Source organism: Penicillium waksmanii (genome assembly GCF_028829765.1).
Source record: "Penicillium waksmanii strain IBT 27052 chromosome Unknown utg000001l:1.0-4852451.0:1.0-4856178.0, whole genome shotgun sequence".
NCBI lineage: Eukaryota > Fungi > Ascomycota > Eurotiomycetes > Eurotiales > Aspergillaceae > Penicillium > Penicillium waksmanii.
Window position 1 is genome coordinate 2,405,749 of NW_026643248.1, and position 19,426 is coordinate 2,425,174.

At 48.7% G+C, this 19,426-nt stretch overlaps 10 protein-coding genes across 10 annotated transcripts; 5 read left to right on the top strand and 5 right to left on the bottom strand.

Annotated features, from left to right (window-relative positions):
* Positions 1-813: 813 nt before the first annotated feature.
* On the bottom strand, positions 814-2,137 carry N7481_000869 (uncharacterized protein; the record flags this gene model as incomplete). Its single annotated transcript, XM_057260088.1, has 3 exons — positions 814-1,356; positions 1,410-1,854; positions 1,911-2,137. The coding sequence occupies 3 exons, from the start codon at positions 2,135-2,137 to the stop codon at positions 814-816; spliced, it is 1,215 nt and encodes a 404-aa protein (XP_057127920.1).
* A 674-nt stretch (positions 2,138-2,811) lies between these two features.
* On the bottom strand, positions 2,812-3,573 carry N7481_000870 (alpha/beta hydrolase; the record flags this gene model as incomplete). The annotated part of the gene is made up of 1 exon (XM_057260089.1): positions 2,812-3,573. One exon carries the CDS (start codon positions 3,571-3,573, stop codon positions 2,812-2,814), a length of 762 nt encoding a protein of 253 aa, XP_057127921.1.
* A 648-nt stretch (positions 3,574-4,221) lies between these two features.
* On the top strand, positions 4,222-6,434 carry N7481_000871 (Zn(II)2Cys6 transcription factor domain-containing protein; the record flags this gene model as incomplete). Its single annotated transcript, XM_057260090.1, has 6 exons — positions 4,222-4,358; positions 4,415-5,141; positions 5,202-5,255; positions 5,309-5,975; positions 6,030-6,218; positions 6,274-6,434. The coding sequence occupies 6 exons, from the start codon at positions 4,222-4,224 to the stop codon at positions 6,432-6,434; spliced, it is 1,935 nt and encodes a 644-aa protein (XP_057127922.1).
* Positions 6,435-6,492: 58 nt separating this feature from the next.
* Positions 6,493-7,598, bottom strand: N7481_000872 (SMP-30/gluconolactonase/LRE family protein; the record flags this gene model as incomplete). Its single annotated transcript, XM_057260091.1, has 2 exons — positions 6,493-6,799; positions 6,874-7,598. Coding segments are annotated over 2 exons (1,032 nt in total), but the record flags the coding sequence as incomplete, so codon positions are not given.
* A 316-nt stretch (positions 7,599-7,914) lies between these two features.
* Positions 7,915-8,829, top strand: N7481_000873 (class II fructose-bisphosphate aldolase; the record flags this gene model as incomplete). The annotated part of the gene is made up of 2 exons (XM_057260092.1): positions 7,915-8,501; positions 8,559-8,829. 2 exons carry the CDS (start codon positions 7,915-7,917, stop codon positions 8,827-8,829), a joined length of 858 nt encoding a protein of 285 aa, XP_057127924.1.
* A 374-nt stretch (positions 8,830-9,203) lies between these two features.
* Positions 9,204-10,111, bottom strand: N7481_000874 (SDR family NAD(P)-dependent oxidoreductase; the record flags this gene model as incomplete). Its single annotated transcript, XM_057260093.1, has 2 exons — positions 9,204-9,666; positions 9,762-10,111. The coding sequence occupies 2 exons, from the start codon at positions 10,109-10,111 to the stop codon at positions 9,204-9,206; spliced, it is 813 nt and encodes a 270-aa protein (XP_057127925.1).
* Positions 10,112-10,637: 526 nt separating this feature from the next.
* Positions 10,638-11,629, top strand: N7481_000875 (uncharacterized protein; the record flags this gene model as incomplete). Its single annotated transcript, XM_057260094.1, has 4 exons — positions 10,638-10,731; positions 10,793-11,214; positions 11,268-11,568; positions 11,622-11,629. 4 exons carry the CDS (start codon positions 10,638-10,640, stop codon positions 11,627-11,629), a joined length of 825 nt encoding a protein of 274 aa, XP_057127926.1.
* A 1,355-nt stretch (positions 11,630-12,984) lies between these two features.
* On the top strand, positions 12,985-14,311 carry N7481_000876 (FAD-dependent oxidoreductase; the record flags this gene model as incomplete). Its single annotated transcript, XM_057260095.1, has 2 exons — positions 12,985-13,509; positions 13,577-14,311. The coding sequence occupies 2 exons, from the start codon at positions 12,985-12,987 to the stop codon at positions 14,309-14,311; spliced, it is 1,260 nt and encodes a 419-aa protein (XP_057127927.1).
* A 259-nt stretch (positions 14,312-14,570) lies between these two features.
* N7481_000877 (retrograde cargo receptor ERV46) lies at positions 14,571-16,050 on the bottom strand (the record flags this gene model as incomplete). Its single annotated transcript, XM_057260096.1, has 3 exons — positions 14,571-15,513; positions 15,596-15,776; positions 15,858-16,050. The coding sequence occupies 3 exons, from the start codon at positions 16,048-16,050 to the stop codon at positions 14,571-14,573; spliced, it is 1,317 nt and encodes a 438-aa protein (XP_057127928.1).
* Positions 16,051-16,837: 787 nt separating this feature from the next.
* N7481_000878 (uncharacterized protein) lies at positions 16,838-19,165 on the top strand (the record flags this gene model as incomplete). The annotated part of the gene is made up of 3 exons (XM_057260097.1): positions 16,838-17,275; positions 17,510-19,057; positions 19,121-19,165. 3 exons carry the CDS (start codon positions 16,838-16,840, stop codon positions 19,163-19,165), a joined length of 2,031 nt encoding a protein of 676 aa, XP_057127929.1.
* Between the last annotated feature and the right edge of the window lie 261 nt (positions 19,166-19,426).

Below are 19,426 nucleotides of genomic sequence, written 5' to 3' on the forward strand. Positions count from 1 at the left end.
TCGAGCAGCTCTCCCGGCACTGTGGATGGCCGTAGCTAAAATCCGTTCTTATTATGGACAACACATCCTTCCATCATTCGAACTGAGCTAAGCAGTGGTGGTCTAACGTGAGACTCAGATTGCTATACCATAAATATAATAGTATATAATAGAGAAGAGTAAAATTTGCTACTTAGGGTTTAGGCTCTTGTTTCCAAAAGACATTATAAAATAGATTATTCAAAAGCAATGCCGGAGGTCGCTATCGTCTCCACGTGGCACAATAAAACTCCCTCAGTTGATACAGTCGAGAGCGTCGACGAGCTGGCGAATCAAAAGGGACTAATCCTTTCTAGATTTCACTAGCCAAACACGAGCAAAGGGATGCTTCAACAGATGTTTTGAAGTAACGAAGGTGCACCATCCTGAAAACCAGTGGACTCGCCTGTCGTGCATCAGAGTGAGCTCCTCAGGGCGATGCGGGAATATGTCTCGTCCATGGCGATTGTGATACTGGTATATGTCCCACAATTAGAAAGAGGCATTGGCGATATTTGCCGAGGAACGCCCCCCCCCCCAAACAGATAGTGTCCACAGCAGGAATCTAAATGCACCATGCATTTGAAAATAGGCAATGGCAACGCATAGGACAACTTACAAGAAACGAGCGGCTCGTGATAAAACGGTGGAATCCCAAAAATTAGTTTGAAATGCCCACCTGCCCAGGTGGGCATATCCCAGGTCATTATGCAAATCGGTAAAGCATGTCGTGTTCTCGAGCATGATGACAGTAGACTATCAAAAATGTAAAATTAAAAGTAAGTAGAAACAGCATCACTGTTTTTTTGATACATGAATCGAGTCGGCTTCCAATATAGGTTTTGAGCTATCGGCTTCGAAAAGTCTTTCTTTCCTATCCATATTCCAATCCGACTCTGCCATGAGCTCAGAACAACCCGCCTGGGTGCTCCGATCTTTCAGGCAAGGCGTCGAATCTGCTTCTGCAGGACTCTCCATTGTCAGTTGCTCAACAAATCGAGAAGGCTTTTTGCTTCTCTCTATCTCCGCAAGCACTAGTCCCGTGCGGTCTATCCGGACAGAACCGAGTTCAGGGTCCTCCCTTTGGTGTTCTTGGGCTGGGAATCGCCAATAGCATAGCAGAAGCCCGAGAGAAAAGCCTTGGAAGAAAACGAATACCACTATTTGTCGGGCAGTTTTCCCAGGTCCAGTCACGCTCTCACTGAAATCGACGGTTGATGATTGAAGGAAGGCGAGGATATCCCAAACAAACCAAAGAAAATTGAGGCCAAGGAAACAGCCGCTCGCGGCAACGAAAAGGAATGCCGACATCTGATAGCCTAATGTTAGGAATAAATGCTGTTGATGCAATACCAGAAACTTCCAGAAGCTTTAAAAGCTTCAGCACATACCTTGAACTTTATATAGGATGAATCACGTGATGTCATGAGGCCCAGGAAGATAGCCCAACCTGCAATCTCCCATGCGCTTACGCAGAAGACGACCCAACGTACACTATCGATCTTTTCCCAAACATCCATCCGATGGGCAAAGCTCGACTTCTCTTTCACCTCGGAGTCAATAGCGCCGACGTAGTAGGCCCAGTCAACAATGCATAGTACCACGAAGAGACTCACGGCCCCCCAATGCACATATTTGAAGGCCGACAAGGTTTTGGTGCTGACCTTTGTGACACGCTCAGCAAAAATATGGATAATTGCATACAATACGTGGAAAAGCAAACAATATGAAATAAAGGAGCAGAATTCGCCAATTAGCTGCGCAACGTTGTAGGTCTGTTTGGCATAGTGGGCTCGAAATGAGACGGAATTATACGCGAATGTACTGGCTTGGGATCTAGAGTAATTAGTCAGTATATTCTATGAATCCTCTGGGGTCCCGAGTATATTTACCCTGCCATGAAAAACATAGCTGCCAGTGTGGTTGTCACAGGCATAGGCTTCAGTGCATCTCTTCTTGATTTCTTCAAGAAGTAAATCCCAGCAGACACAATGAGCAATCCCACCAGTAGCAGGAGCATAAAGAACGACTGCACAATGAGCAATGTTCTTTCCGCGGATGGGGTATTAACCCAAACATGGGAATTCCAGGACGCTTTGCCAGATCCTTGAGCCGACATTCTCGGCGTTATTCCAGGCTAGCTGGAGAGAATGTCCCGTTAACAGAAAATAAACAACCAGAAGAAGAAGAAGAAGAAGAAGAAGAAGAAGAAGAAGAAGAAGAGAAAGAAAGAAACATCGAAAAACAATCAAAGTCTTCACGACATACGACATGTGATAGAAGCAATGCAGCCTCGTACTTATCTCCGACCGACGGCGGGTAAGGCGCCCCGGACGCGCGAAGCTTAACGAGCCCGCCTCGCATCGGAGATGATCCTTCGAAGATCTTTTCTTAGAAAAGTGTCCAGTCCACAAAAAATGGCACAAGTTAACCACTCTGAAAACCTTGATGGCCTGCTAGCCCGTCTCCGCTCTTCTGCTGGACTGTCGGAACAGCTTTTGACCTAATCATATGCACGAATCACGGATACCTGGCTGTCTCTATTGGTTATTTATTTATTTATTCCTCAGCGTTTTCACAACCTTAGGTCATATGTAGGCCCCTAGCTAGTGTGTACTGTTCCATAGGATATGTACATTTGATAGCTACCGAAGCTCGGACCCGCGGCTTCAATCAGCGCGCGACGTTGTTCATTTAGGTTACGACTCCTAATATCTGGAGAGCCCTCGTCTCTACAGGCTGGTCCAAAAACAAAAATTAGCTCGGTAACGAATTCGTAATTTCTTCTCCCTGTCAGAGCTTGGCTTCAAATTCATTCACGATCTCCTGAAGTGCAGCGGCTACCTCATTCGGCCGTGAAAGGAAGGGACTATGACCAGATCCTTCGAGAGTGCGAACTACCCATTTTCCCTGGCCACCTGCGCCCGCCACCATGCTGTCCTGCTGGTCGATTGGATTGACGACATCAGCCGTACACCTGATATATCCTAGTCTCCCAGTATAAGAGTCGTCTTCCCAGGCTTGAGGCGGCACAATGCCGATGTTGGCGGCCATGCTCTGAGGGCGAAGCTGCGGTACTGCCCAGTCGATTCGGTCTGCAGGCGCATCTGGAGGGAAAAACAAGCTGCGCGGATCTTTGGCGAGGAAGAGGCCTTCACTTGGCACGTTCCACATCACGTAGGGCAGGCCGCCCATGTCGCGAATGACCGCGCCTTGGTCCATGCCTCCAGGAAAGATATAGGCACACAGAGCGACCATCCCGAGAACGCCTTTGCCAGCCAGCCCCTTGATGGCAGCACTCGCAATCGGTCCTCCGTATGAATGCGCTAGGACAACGACGCGCTTACCCATAGATATCTGCGCTTCCACAACGGATCGTACGTGGGCCGCGTCGTCGAACTGCGTTATACCTGCTACCCCACTAACGCACGGTAGGTCCACGGCCTCCACAACGTAGCCGAGAGCCTCGAAAGCGGGGATTTGGAATCTCCAGCACCACGAGCCATGCCATGCGCCATGCACGAGAATAATAGTCGGTTTGGTAGTTGACGACATGGGAAGGAGTATAGCTAAGCAGACAGAATGATTTATTGGAAGAAATTGCGTGCCAAGTTAAAGAGTAGCGGAATATGTACTGTAGCAGTCAGCCGCTAATAACCCTAGATCCCGGATCAACACTATTCCTCTGGTTTTTCTAGTCCGTGTATGGATTCAGCTAAGGCGAGGTCCGTGAGGAGCGAAAGACTGCGCCCACATGTTAGCTACCTTGACGAAGGAACCAATTAGCTTAATTTACAACGAAATTAAGGCTTAGCTGAGGCTTGGCTAAATATAGATCATATGCACTCTTATGGGTGCTTAGGCTTATTATCTTATTTTATGAACCGAATTCATCGGTCATTACTTGCAGTGATAATAGTCAAAATGCGATTTTCGCTTAATACGAACGTTCCTGCTCATAAATATACGTACTGGCCCAGTGGACAGACGACATACTGCAGGCAGCTAGAGGTTCTGCACAAACTCGGCAACCTTTGCGGCGACGTCCCAAGCGCTCTCCTCAAACCCCATTTACCCTGGTCCCACGGGTGATATTCGGGGTAGTTCCGGGTTAGGTAAGCCCCTCTGCTTTATCTCTCATCCCCGCGTGACGATGTGACGACGTCCCCGAGACGAGGAAGCGTGGCAGTTGCTGCAGCAAAGATGAGCTTGCCTTTTGACCAGAGCGATGTCGATTATGCAGGGTTTGATGACACCGAAACGATGCATTCGCGATCACCTTATCGGCGGCCACGCATCCGAAAGTCTCGGGGTCGCGGCTTGCGAACGAGGAACGGATGGTGAGTCGTTTACTTTCCGAAATTGTCGTGCTTACTTAATTGACCTGGTCGATTAGCGTGCAATGCAGGAAACGGCATTTGAAATGTGATGAGGTTAAGCCAATATGCGGCGCTTGTGCCAGAAAGGACAATACCTGCGAGTTCGCCAGCTCGGGCCGCCACAGCACCAACGTTTCGGTCTCTAACAGGGCCTTCTCGAAGGCTACCCCCAAACTACCCGCAGAGCATATATCATCTCCGGTGGAGAATAGCGAGCATGCATCGAGTACAGCTCAGACGGACCAGGTGCTATTTGAACCCCCTGAAGCTACTATCCCAGCCGGGCCTAGTTCCGCAGTCGATACCAACCCCTCTCCGCTTGTCGAGTTTGATCAATCTACGGGAGACCAAATTAATTCGACTGAAAATCCATTCGCTATTCCAGATAACTATTTGTCACCTTCCAACGCATCGTCTGCGGCTGTACGATGGTTCGGGCTACTGGCGAATGATGCGGCTCGAGACAGCTCAACAGTGTGGACGATCCAAAATTCCTGGGCGAACCAAAGTCTCTCGTTGGACCACTGCGGTTCTGATGATCAAGCTCAACTTAGCTCGCTACAACGCGCCACTCAAGTACTGGACGGCCCTTCCATATACGGGAGTCACGACCTGACGCATGTTGGTGCGCCGGGAGCAAGCCCGCTTGAAGAAGAGCAGATTTGGCAGTCACGGGAGCCAATTGATCTTTTGCCAGCTGAGGCAACCTTGTTTGGACATTTTGTAGATCGAGTCAGCCCCTGGGTATGTTTGGTTTGCCCTGTTCATGACTTGGAAAGCTTAACTAACATTCAACCTCCACAGATAGATTTGTTTGACCCCATGGCCCGATTTTCTACGCTCGTTGCACACCTGGCTGTAGGCTGATCCTTAGTTTGCGAAGAAAATACCATACTGGAACTCTGACATAGAAACTGCAGATACACAATGCCGGCCTGATGAATGCTATACTCGCTCTCGCATATCGACATCTAGCTTTGAATCCACGTCTGAATAACCATAACGCTCCAAATAAAGAGGACTCGGCTCTTCAATATTATTATCAGACCCTCCACTATGTCCAAAAAGCTATGCGATACTCTGGGTACAAAAGAAGTCTAGAGCTGCTCGCGACCACATTGATCATCTCCGCCTACGAGATGCTTGATAACTCCACGAAAGATTGGGAGAGGCATCTAGAAGGCGTCTTCCTAATACAAAGATCACAGACCATTCATGGGGAGTCTGGGGGCCTACATTCGGCCGTTTGGTGGGCGTGGCTTTGTCAGGACATCTGGGCGGCTTTTCGTGAGAAACGCAAAACTCTTACATTTTGGGTTCCGCAGAAGCCGCTTTCTGTATTGTCACCATATGAGCTTGCAACACGCTCAATATACAACACGGCGAAGGTTATCAGCTACGCCGCTGAGGCTGCGACTGAGGCAGTCATCGGACGCCGAGCTGAAGAGGCGACCCGCCTCCGCCGGATGTTGGGTGATTGGCAAGAGCATCTGACCATTGAATTTTCTCCGCTGCCACTTGGCTCACGCCAGCAATCGTCGTACTTTCGACCAATTTGGATCCATCCACCTGTATTTGGTATGAACAAAAACACTGACCCGACCCTTGAAAAGTAGCTAACGCAAAAGATAGCTGTGGCGCTTCAATTCTTCAGTGTATCAAATATCCTATTGCTTGCTCATGAGCCTAGTTTGGGAGGCATGGAGCAGTACCTCGAACGGCAAAGAGTTATCAAGCGCTGCGTAGAGAATGTCTGTGGTATTGCTGTTACACTGAAAGACGACCCCTCTAGTCTCATGTCATCGCAAGCTGTATATATTGGTAAGTCCTTGCTGCCCTCTACTACCAAATAAATACGGCTAACTTCTTGAAATAGCGGGGAAGCTTACTCAAGACCAATATGCCCGAGAAGCTATATTAGAGCTACTAGAGTCCAGTCGTGAGCGGAGTGGTTGGCCAATTCGATCCTTGGGAGAGGAACTGCAGCATTTCTGGGAAGAACACGAGCCGACAAAACCGCAGCTGTCTCGAACTTAGACATGAGCTCAATTTTATAACTAATTGAATATTAAAATCTTTGATTCTATTGAAATGTCTACAATATGAGCAATGCCCCTTTCACAGTCGCTCCTAGCTGGACTCTCCAAAGTCGATGCTCATTAAGAGCAAAGATCTCCCCGTTTCTCCCAAAACAAAAATTTGCAACACCACCTTCAATAAGGACCCTGCCTAAAAGAACGCCACCCGGGTACCATACGTTGATACCATCCCCGCAACCACTGTACACATTTCCTTCAAGGTCACACTTGATGCCGTCTGGGATTCCTTGGTCCGCCATAGCAAAAAGACGTCGATTTGTGAGAAATTTCTCTCTGCCATACTCAGACATATCAAAGGCATAGCTAAGGTAAAATTAATATCAGTCGCGCTGTGTCCTCGTTGAATGAATATTCGGAGGGAGGGAATATGTCCTTACATTGAAGAAACTCGCTGATCATCGACTGTCCCGTCACCGTGAACCCGATCAGTATCGGTAATATAAGCGACCTTTTCATCTGGCGAGAAGCATATACCATTCGGCCTCCCAAATCCATCGGCCATGGCTCGAATATTCCCACTATCCGGGCACCATCGGTAAACTTGATTAGGCAAACGTGGAGGTGGGCGATAGCCTTGCTCAAAGCCGTAAATGGGATCCGTGAACCAGATTGAGCCATCCGTGTGTACAACCACGTCATTAACAGAATTAAACTGCCGACCGAAGAAGTCGCTCTTCAAAATCTCTGACTGATATGAACGTGTGGACATACGGTATAAGCCACTTGGCTGGTCCATGGAGCCTTGCGAGCAGAAAATAATGTCGCTCTGGCCGTAATTTATGCCTCCGTTGGCCATGGGGATATCAGTGGAAATCTCCTCATATGCCACTGGCCTTTTATTTAAATCCACTCGAGTGATATAGACCTTTTGCTCATTATTGGGGCCGACACATCGGTTACTAGTGATGTAAAGATTGTTGGTATCAGGAAAGAAGACTCCAGCCTCGTGAGCGAAAGGGTATGCTTGATGCTCTGCCAGGAGCTCTAGTGCCGGTGTGGGTCCAATAATTGCTGAAAAGCGCTTATCATGACTCTGAAAGCAAGTCGCAGAATCCGTAGGCATGATGAAGTTCAAGGAGCACGCGCACTGCTCGAATGTGAGCTCTTGGAGAGGCTGTCACTTGTCGCTGAAGAAGACAAGTGCAACAAAGAACTTAGGGCGACGAGGAGAACAGAAAAAACTCAAGGATCTTTCAATGCCATCAAGACTTCAGCAAAGGAGCTTTCGAAGAGAGGCCAGATTTGAAACCTCGCTGGGGAGATGGTGGGGTAGATCGTGCCCCGTCTCGAGGTCATCTCGTCGAATTTGGAGTGCCACATTTGTCGCCGGTCAGCGTTTTCTTAAATGGGTTCATTTGACACAATCAATGTATATTTTGACCTAAAATCAATACCTTACAGCTCTCTACAATCCCAAAATGTCCTGGAAAAACGCCAACTGCCATACGCGCATTCTCCGCGATGCCGAAAATGGCCACTATGGGGTCATTGCCGCCATCGCATACAACATCGAACAAATTTTGGGCCTAGTCAAAGCAGCAGAAACTGCACGCTCACCACTCATTATTCAATTTTTTCCTTGGGCCATTGAATCTACAGATGGCTTGCTGATACGTGCCGCTACCGACGCCGCCAAGCGTTCAAGTGTGCCTATCAGTATTCACCTCGACCATGCTCAATCTCCAGCAATCATCAAGCGTGCAGCAGAGCTTCCCTTCGATAGCATTATGGTTGATATGTCACATTACGAAAAGGAAGAGAACTTGCAGAAGACCCGAGAACTGGTTCAATATTGCAATGAACGCGAAAAGGCCACGGAAGCCGAGCCGGGTCGTATTGAAGGAGGAGAGGACGGAGTCATGGATACAGCGGGACTGCAAGCTTGTATGACAACCGCTGAGGAGGCAGACGAATTTATCGACACGGGTGTGGATGTCCTCGCCCCTTCGTTTGGCAATGTCCATGGTGAGTACGGCCCGCGCGGTCCGCAGCTGGATTTCGACAGGTGAGTCTGAGTGATTATCGTTTGTGATATAGAATTTGCTAACCGCTGAATCGTTAGATTTGAAAAAGTCAAAGCTCAAGCAAATGGTAGAATTAATTTGGCTCTACATGGCACCAACGGATTTGCCCCGGAGCTGATGAAGCGCTGTGTGGCCGCCGGTGTTACCAAAATCAACGTGAACCGGCTGGTCTTAGATGACTATTATGACCACCTTCATGCAAATGTTGGGAAAATGCCGCACACGCAGCTTATTGAAGAGGGAATTCAGAAGGTGACAGATCTCACCATTAAATGGATGGAAATCTGTGGGTCGGCGGGTAAGGCATGAATGGCGTGTCGAGTTTGCACACAATCAGGAAAGAAACCAAAAGAATAGCTTCTCAGTGTCAAGAATATCATTATAGAATATTTAGATATTATTGTGTATTCTTCTTACAGTCCTCATATATTGACCATGGTACTTGTAGTTTTCGCTTCTTGGGAATTACTCAAGGGCTCAGAATAGCGACGTTCGAGCAACTCCGCTTCCAAAGGCTACAGACTCGGTTACCTCTAGGTAAACGGTAGACTTAATGGACTTGAACTACTACAATTATTCTAGTAGTAGTAGAAGATAAAAATATACCAGTATATTTCCCGTCGTCTTGATTACTCATGTGTATTTCAATAGGTTACATCACGGAGAGAGCTGATATTCTGCAATCACTGCAGGTTACTGAACATCCCACCGTCAGCCAATAGTCCAGTAGCATCCACATAACGGCTCATCTCTTCACAGGCCAGGAAAACTGCAGGGCCTGCCATGTCCTCGGGGTTGCCGATACGACCGAGTGGAATGCGCGCCTCAAGTGCGGCTTTTTTAGTGGGATTCTTCATATCATGATCGGCCAGCTGGGTGGCAATGGTACCAGGCATCAATGCATTGCATCGGATCTGATAATTTCCTAGAGATATCGCCATAGATTGCATCATTGATAGAATGGCAGCTTTTGTAGGTGTATAATGTGTTTGCAAGCCACCACCAACTAGGGCGCTGACAGAGGAAATGCCGATAATCGAACCGCCATGCCCTTGCTTCACCATCTGGCGAGCGGCAGCTTGGCAAGAATAGAAGCAACCTTTTACATTTACATCAACACTGTGATCAAGAAGGGCTGGCTCGATCCTAGGAAAATATGTTAGCGCAATCCGATCTATGCCGTCAGAAATCCACCGAGACCATTGGAAGGTTTCGATCTCGGTATTTTCAATTTGACTTACTTGAGAAACTCTGCTTGTTTGAAGACACCCGCATTGGCAACAAAAATGTCCAACTTGCCCCATTTAGAGACAGCTTCTTTGACCAAGCTGGAGCCAGTCTTATGGTTTGTCACGTCGCCAGATAGTTCAAATATTTCGCCGGTATTGATGCCCTTGTTCTTGATCGCTTTGACCTCCTCAAGAAGACTGTGCCGATGCCTTTCATCTTGGGGCATTCCTAAGTGGTTGACTGCGACATTACATCCTTGGGTGATATATGCCAGAACAATTGCGCGACCGATTCCAGTAGTACCGCCAGTGATTGCCGCAGTTTTTCCCTTGAGAAGGTTCCAAGCAGGAAGCGCAGCCATTGTAAACCGAGCTTATATGAGTGAATGGGTGAATGAGTAAATATGACAGCGCAACAGGTTGATAAGATGAGAACCGAAGATAATTAACGATTCTACTGAAACGAAAAATAAAATGTGGTGAAGGCTTGGGATATCCCCCACATTCGGTCCTCAATTCAGCCGAGACTGGCTTCTTCCATCCACCCCTCTTTGCCTCTGGACTGGGGATGACCCTCTTGTCTCGTCTCGCCCAATGATGACGCAGATAGTAGATTTGTCGTCTCGGGACACAAGGTTGACCCATCTTGTGTCGTCTCGGGAATATACCCACGTTCTCCAACATTTCCCGTCTCGGGCGACCCTCGACTCGGGAGGTGCGGAGTATAGTGAGAGCAAATGATGGGTTTTGGATGGGGGTTTTTGACGAGAAGCTGAATACAACTGTTCTTTGTGATTTATAAAAGGCATTTGACTTTTGTCTAATTCTTCTCAACCTTGTCTTCGTGAAATCTTCAATTACCAACCTCTACGCTCGTCTCATTTCACTATGGCTCCCTCTGTGACCTCCGACCAAGTGGCTGTTCCCCTGGCGGGAAATGCTCCCCAGACCCAGGTCACTCTCGGTGGAAAGGTGATCGCTAGTAGGTGTATTTGCACGATCTGGTATACGGAATATTGTCAACTAACGACGATTGATATTAGTTACTGGTGCCAACCGCGGTATCGGCCTTGGTATTGCCGAGTGCTGTCTTTCCAACGGTGCAGCCAAAGTCTATTCTATTGACATTGGAGAGACTGGTGACGATTTCAATGCTGTCTCCAAGCGCAACCCCGGCCAACTCTTCGCTGTCACCGCTAACGTGACCGACGAATCGACTATCACGACTGCGATCGATAAAATCATCGAAGAAGCTGGTGCTCTCCATGGAATGGTGGTCAACGCTGGACGTACACACCACAAGGCCGCTCTCGACTTCACCAAGGAGGATATTGAAACTCTGTTTAACGTCAACCTCTTCGGTGCCTTCTACACCGCACGCGCTGCTGCTCGTGCATTTATCAAGCTCGGAATCAAGGGATCTATTGTCTTCACAGCATCAATGGCCTCCTATCGTCCCAATAAGGTTAGTCTCAATCAGAGCGCGTTCTTTAGAGTATTTTTAACATTCCTTCTCAGCGCGTTCCTTCTACCCCGTACGGTGCCTCGAAGGCAGGCGTAAGGAACATGACCCATACCCTGGCCATGGAGTGGGCGCAATACGGCATTCGTGTCAACAGTGTATCTCCCGGTCTAGTGAAGACAGCCATGACATACTGGGTGCCTCAGCAACCAGATTGGGAACAGCAGCTCAAGTATTATGGTGGATTTCCTCGACTGGCCGAGGTACAGGAGCTCGGTGGCGCCTACGTATATCTTTTAAGCGAGGCCGCTAGCTACACCACCTCCATTGATATTCCAGTCAATGGTGTTATAGGAAGTGAGTATTCTCCAGTCTCTCTTGAATTAGAATCGCCATGCTAATAATCCCAGTTTGTTAAATATTCCCCTCGTCAACGAAATTATGACTGGAAGTGAGTCTGATCCGTAGATTTGGAAACATTTGCTGCTTCCTGGTTTGATAGAAATATAGTCGACATTATAATGAGGGTTTATATATGTATATTTGAGATCTTAACGCACACCCTTGTAGCCCGTATGAATTGAATAAAGACATCTGACATGCATCAATGAAAGGCAGTGTTTCTTGAAGAAAATTTCGAGACCGCCAGCTCTTGTACAAGATATTCTACAGTCAGCGCTATAATACTCGATGAAACATTTATGGAAATTGGCAGATACAAATAAAAATAGAAGGCATAGGACCTCCAGGGCTATCACAGGCATTAGCATATTACAATAATACAATAACCAAAGAGAACGGCCTAGATAATCGGGCACCTAAACAAGCCTGAATGCCCTTGCCATTATTGGGATATAGATGCGAGAAATTTTTACCTTGAGATTTTATGAGTACTCAGTTATCTGCGAATTTCCAGCGGCGTGAAACAAGAACTGATGGGGACGTCCCCCCCCCCCCGTGTCGGCGTGGTGGACGCGAGACGAAGAGACGAAGAGATGGGGAAATGCCAAGAATACCCCGTAACGGAATGGCCGTGGGGTACACTCCACATCCCATATCAACCGCCATCACGAGATGTGGATTTTATCAAAGAACTTGGATCGAGAGGGCTATCCTTGCTCTCCGGCGGTCTTCATCGCAACAGCCAGGCACGTTATATGCTCCAGAACTATGAGGTACTTTACCATATGCTGTTTATGTGAATTGACGATACTTTTCGTAAGTATTTACTATCTAATTGGTTACATAGATGTAGCCTCTGCATCTATGTAACTCCCGCGGACGTTTGAATACCTGAGATATGTACGTAGCCTTGTTTGAGGTTATACGAAGACGGAAAATATTCTCAGAACTGGTATTCTTCCTCGATAAAGGTCGCATTGGTGCTTATAGACTCCCTAGCTTTTGCCCCCTTGTACGCATTAAACACTCGCTGAAAACCCGGTAACGTAGTGGCCGGATGCCCCTCTAGATATCCGGTTACTACCGTTCCTATTTTGAAGAAACCCAAGCTCTTGGAAAACACGATAGATCTTTGCGCAAGCTCGTAAAAATGTATAGAACACCTCGGAGAGTCCGAATGATTGTGCGATGTCAAGTTATTGTCGCTGCTGTGGTGTGATTCCAAACTGGACCAATCGGAAGGAGTCATACCACACCCGGGAGTATATAAAAAAGATTGCCACAAGGAGATAGATAATTTCTGCAATCTTCAGCTTAGATCGGACTCCAATCAATTCTTTCTGTTTTTGACGCCAATTCAGACATTCCAATATGTATCCGTCGCCCTCTATTGTAATCATCGGTGCCGGTCCGAGTGGTCTTCTTTTCGCACGTCTCCTTGAAGTTAATGGATTCAAGAACTATGTCATTTACGAACGTGACGAATCATCATTCCCAGGCCCATGGCAGCAAGGCGGTTCATTAGATATTCACGGCCCGTCGGGTCAGCAGGCACTCAAGGAAGCCGGATTGTTTGATGAATTCAATGCAGTCTATGCTCGCTGGAATGCCTCGAAGGTCCGCATTCTCAGACCATCCGGGGAAACATCAATATGCTTTGGCGAGGATCGTAACGCACCAGAGATTGATCGCTCGCAACTACGCCAGCTTCTACTCAACTCTATACCCGCGCACAAGATTAAGTGGGATCACAGTGTCTGTCGTATTGAGAGGAGTAGCAATGACTCCAGCGATGGTGCCAATGGCTACATCATTCATTTTACCAATGGTAACTCGGCCACTGGGTTTAAGCTTATAGTTGGAGCTGATGGAGGCTGGAGCAAAGTCCGCCCTCTGGTAAGCCAACCAATCTAGAATCCAATCAACAGAAACCGGTATTCCAACTCATATTTTCAATCCGCAGGTATCAGCAGCTCAGCCAGTTTATTGCGGGAAAATGTACATCGAGAGCAAAATCTCACACAATAACAGAAGTTACAGAGCAGCCTACGAGTTGGCTGGCCACGGCTTGATGATGGCGGTGGGTCCAAATCGAAGCTTAGCCATCCAGCAATCGGCGGACGGTACGTACAAAATGTACTTTGGCATCACTGCTGCTAAAGACTTCTATGAACACCGTAATGGCGGTGCCACGAAAAAGTCTGAAGCTGTGCGACGATTGATGTTGTCTTCGGACGAGTTCTACGCGAATTGGGCACCGCAGCTTAAAGCTATTGTAGCTGATGGAGAAGGACCATTTCGTGCCTGGAGTTTGCACTATCTGAGACCGGAAGAAGTAGATTGGGACCGCGGTGCTGCTCCAGGCGTGACCCTACTTGGGGATGCGGCGCACCTTTCAACTCCTTTTGTGGGAGAGGGAGTGAACTGTGCCATGTATGATGCTGTACTCTTGGTTAAACGCCTCGTTGAACTTTGTGGCAAAAGTCCCGATATTACGACCGTGCCAGTTTCGGAATTGGAAGAGGCCCTTGCTTCATACGAAAAAGAAATGTTTGAACGTGGGCGGGACTTGATACGGCGCAGTATGAAAAGTGAAGCAATGCTTTTCGACGAGAATGGGGAGGATAATTTCCTTGCCTCGATGCGTGGAGAACGCGAGAAGCTGATTTATGACGGGAGAACTTCCACCCGTACCTAATAGTAGTCGTTCAGCATTTGATCATCTGGCACTGATTTGCCCGGTCTTCTACAGGAAACACATAGTAGCTTAGAATTCAGAATCTGTTTTGCGGTGCCATTTTCCGATACAGATACATATATGAACCCAAACAAACAAAATCAGTGTATATAGGTATTCGAAAAACGCCATAGTGCCCACTTACTACCATCCCCGATGCATTCTCTTGTGGGTATGCAGCTCCATTGACATATCTTTCTAGCTTCAAGGCTACTTTGGTTCAGCTTGAATGCAACTTCTTGATGCGCATGCTACCCTCGTATAGACCACGGTCCAACGCAGCAGCAACAGTGAGAGTACCTCCGATAATGGCACAAACACCGGTCAGGAAGCCGGTGAAAGTTTTCGGTCTGGTTTCACGATTGATGACCTTCATGGGAGAAATATCATAGTTGAAGAAGACGCCGGGAATACCACCAGCAGCATGCATGCGTTCTTTATGGCCATCGGCGGCATCGTCACCACCTAGGAGGGAACGCTTGTGTGAAGTGACTGAGTACTGGTGAGCCTCGATGCTTCCCTGGGCACCATAGGCGAGGCCATGGGAGCCAAGAGGTGCCTTATCGTATGCGCTATGGATCGCAGATGAGAAGAGAGGGTCCCATCCCAGTGGCAAGTATGAGGTCGAAACAACCTTGACAAAGTACATGAAATTGAATTTAGGCTCATTAGTCGCCTGCTTGGTGTCGTCAAGCGGGTTAGTGTGGTGGTGATCCGACCACTGCCATCGGTCAGCGAGTTCTGCGGGAAGAGAGGGCCCAAATCGAAGCTCGTGGATCTCGTGGCTCATGGTATGCTGCTCGTCGGGAGGGGTGCCGGGCACATCGTAGTTTTGCAGGTCGTGGGCATGCATGTTTTGGTTTGTAAAACTACGGCCAGGCGCAATGTGGAAGTTGCCCACCACCTTGTTGACACGAAGCACGCCTTCCACTCGGCAACCCTCACGGTGCATCGCCTTGAGCTTATCCTTGTAGCCCTCACGCTCGCATTGCTCGACGTTGTCACCAACGCCGAAAGCCCATGTCTTTGACGCGTATGCTTCTCGGACTTCATCACAAGTACTGCAGCAGCCGGCCTTGATAGCGTTGTCTGGCGCTGTGGCTCCGTAACAATCACCACAGTAGTCTGGGGCAAGATGCGCCGCCGCATCTGCAGGGGAGTGTCTGGACATCAAGAAGGATAGAGTAAGTCAATGATCCAGTCACAGGGCCGGTTCTGCTTTGCGATCACGAAGAAGGAACTTACAAATCAAGGGACTGAACATCGATGACACGGCCGCCTTCTGAAGGCGGGGACAGTCGGACCTTGTTCACACCATGCGCAACGCCTGATTGTAGTTCGCCCGAGACATCCATGACGTCCAAGGTCAAGAGTTCGCAAGGTAAACGCGGGAAAGTCATATTCAAATGGATCTCCATTCGTTCGCCTATTCAAGATGTATCGAATGTCAGCCTTTTCTCTCGGACACGCCTTGAATATCTGCCAATCATGTTGGGCAATTGCTTACCTCTCGACTTGTCAACGACGAGTTCAGGCTGCACCACAATCCGCCGATAATCCGACCATTCTCCCCATACCAGCCAAAAGACTACCAGAAGCGATGCGATGGTAATAACACCTCCAGAGTTCGTACGAATGCGCGCATCTTCGACGGTCTTGGCGAAGGCGTCAAGTCTCGTAAATCGCGATTTTGCAGGCATTTTGCCGGTCAATTGAAGACCATAGGGCGAGCCAATATGTAGGCGAAAAGTCTCAGAGAGCGTCAGCAGCGCGATTGTCTGGCGTCAAGGCGGGGAAGTTAGCAAAGATCAGATGGTACGCGCAAGCTATGAAGTGAAACCAGGAGACACGATCATTCGGGCAGACATCAAAGAAGAAGAGAACGTCGAATGGAGAGACATACCTGGACTTGATCGAAACAAATCAATTGGCGCGTGTAATCTGAGGTCCAGCAGCCGAGGAGGAGGGCTGGTGTGTAAGTTGACTGCAAGTTGGCCTTATCGAAGTAGTATATCAGCGCCGATTGGCTTTGGCCCCATTCGACAATAAAGACGGAGGAGTGGCAGGTTTTGATTGGCCAATGGGCTGACTCATCTCCCCATACGCACGTGACAACTGCGTTCTTCATGACGCATTGGTCACGTGAGGCGGTCAACATTCACTGAAGAAAAAAAGGCCCCAGCGTCCGCCTGATGCGGCGCGCAAAACTCCGTGGCGGGAACGCTGCCTAAATCTTTCTTTGGAAAAGTGATTTTAACAGCTTCTTTGTCTTATGTTTTACTTTCCTCCGCTTTGATCACCGATTCTCTACAACTTCAGTGAATGCGAACGACTTCGCCCCGCTCGATCTAGGTGGCTGCGCAACGCGCAAAGTGGTCCGAGAAGACCTGCCTCTCCTCCTCTCTTCTACTCTTCGCTCCTTCCCAATCATCAGCTTTCCTTTTATCCCTTCTTCCATCACCTTCTCAGGCTGATTCATCCCAAAATATGAAGACCATGAAGTCTCGTCGACCCGGAGGCGCATCTGGCGGGGGCATCCGCAAGCGGGGCCCAACCCGAACCGATCGAGATGGTGATATGGAGATGGATAATAGTGCGCGCGGGGGAAGGCGAGGTCGCGGCGATTCTGGTCGTCCCTCTCGAGCAGGTGGAGGACGGTCTTCTGGTGGAGGTCGACCTCAAACACGCGACAGGACTTTGAACGCCATTCAACAAGCTATCTCCGAAAACAACAACAAAGGTTCTGCCCAGGCCAATGTCCGACATGGCAAGGGTGGTAAGGGAAACAGCACGCAAATCAGCATCACTGGTTGGAAGAATAGCAACGCCTCTACCAAACGCGATGGTGGTGTTGAGAACCTCATCTCCTTCTGCGAACGAAAATTGAATTCGGCACCTAAAGGATCCCGCTTCAAAGTCACAAAGGTAAGTCCCTGCGGCAGCGCGGTTGCCACACACGAATTTCGACTCTATATACCCTCGCTACATCCGACTGTTTCCTGGTTATTCCCCAGAAAAAGACCCGAATAGCCTCCCACTTCGCAAAACGGTCGACAACCATGGATTACACCAGTCTCCCAGATCTCTCTCTCTCTTCTTGATTTTAGCTTCGCTTATTGCAATCCCAAGTTATTTTACGCTTTTCTGACCTTCAATTAGTCGCGGGTTGAAGGCGATATCCTCGTGGTTTCCGTCCACCCCGAGTGGACCGAGCGCCTGCTTCAACTCAATGGCAAACTTTTTGCAGGCGTCAACATTACCGTCGAGCTTTACGATTCTTCAACCGCGGTACTTGGTCAGCAACTTGCCACCTCCGGCGGCGCATCAGCTTCGACAGCAGATACCAAGCTCAAAATCACTTCGATTTTAGGCAAACGCTTCAACCCTGCGGCGAAGCTCCTGGACTTGTCGAAACTTGTCGACGATACCGATCTCCAGGCCATGGGTATCTTCAACAGCACCACAACCCAGTCAAAGTTCTTTCCTGCCATGATGAAAGTATGGGAAATGCAATTCACCAGCTCCTCCGAGCGGCGAGAGGCAGTAGAGAGTGTCAGCTTGGCCCAGAACCAGCTCGCAAATGTCTCCGTTGTGACAACCATGGCTCAGACATTTGCCGACATCAAAAATTTGGACCTTTCAAACAACAACTTCAAGGATTCTCAATCCATGATCGCCTGGCGGTGGAAGTTCCGTAACCTTGAGTTTCTGGATCTGACTGGCAATGACTTCAGCTCCAAGCCAGACTTCAAGGCCACAATGCTCAAGTGGTACCCAAAATTGCAGACTTTGAACAACGTCCAGGTTCGTACTGCAGAGGAAATTGCCGCTCAGAAGAAGACCCCCATCCCTATCCAGGCACCCCACTTCCAAGATGATTCTCAAATCGCCGAGAATTTCATCCGAACCTTCTTCGCTAGTTACGACAATAACCGCAACGATCTCATCAACCAATTCTACGACGAAAACTCCAAGTTTTCTTTGAACGTCAACGTCCAGGCCCCCAAAGTTCAGCAAACCGAAACAGCGGGCTGGGACGCATACATCAAAAGGAGCAGGAATCTTTCCAAGATCACCCACTTGAGTGCTCGTATGAATCGCATCTACACCGGTCCCCTAAAAATCGGCGAGATGTGGAATAGTCTTCCTCAAACACGTCACCCCGACATGGCCACCCAACCCGAACAGTTCCTGGTCGAGTGCCACCTAGTGCCTGGTCTGCCCGATCCAACAGGACAGAGCCCTACCGGAGTCGGTGGCCTCATTATCACCGTACATGGAAAGTTTGACGAAAGCGTTGATGGCAAGGTTGAGACGCGCAGTTTCGACAGGAGCTTCATTATTGGTCCAGGACATGGCCCCGGTGGTATTCGCGTCTTGAATGATATCTTGTGCGCTCGTGCCTACGGTGGCCACGAGGCATGGAGTCCTGAGAGCCAGCCCATTCCCCAAGCCATGGCTCCGATACCTGCTATTCCCGCCAACCCTGCTGCTTCCATTGCACCAGCTGCGGCGACGGCGCTACCCGGATTCCCCGAAGGATACGGTGCTCCGGCGCCTGGCAAAACCGAGACTCAAGTTCAGCAAGAACAGCTCGTCATCCAGATCAGCACGAAGTCCGGCATGACTCTTCAATACTCGGAGATGGCTCTCTCCGGTAATGGCTGGAATCTCGATGCGGCTTGGAAAAACTTTGAAGAACTCAAGGTAAGCAAAATAGACTGAATTCATTATAACCAATGGCATTTCGATACTAACAAATTCTCACAGGCGCAGGGAGCTTTACCCCCTACTGCTTTTCTCAATGGAGGTTAGCCTTCATCCTCCGATTTGATAATGCCCAACCACCAATCCCACTACGAAACAAATCAAAAAATCCATCATTTTTCGCTAGCTTCCTGCGGAATATCTTTCTCGAAACACCATAGCCTGAAGCTCTCGAGACCGCAATGGAGAATCGGATGATGCTATGGAGCATGACGCATCCGAAAGGCTTTGAATAATTTTGCATGGCTCAGGCGAAAGACAGTGAATGATTCGGGACATGTCCCTCTGTATTTTAGAAATTTGCCCTAC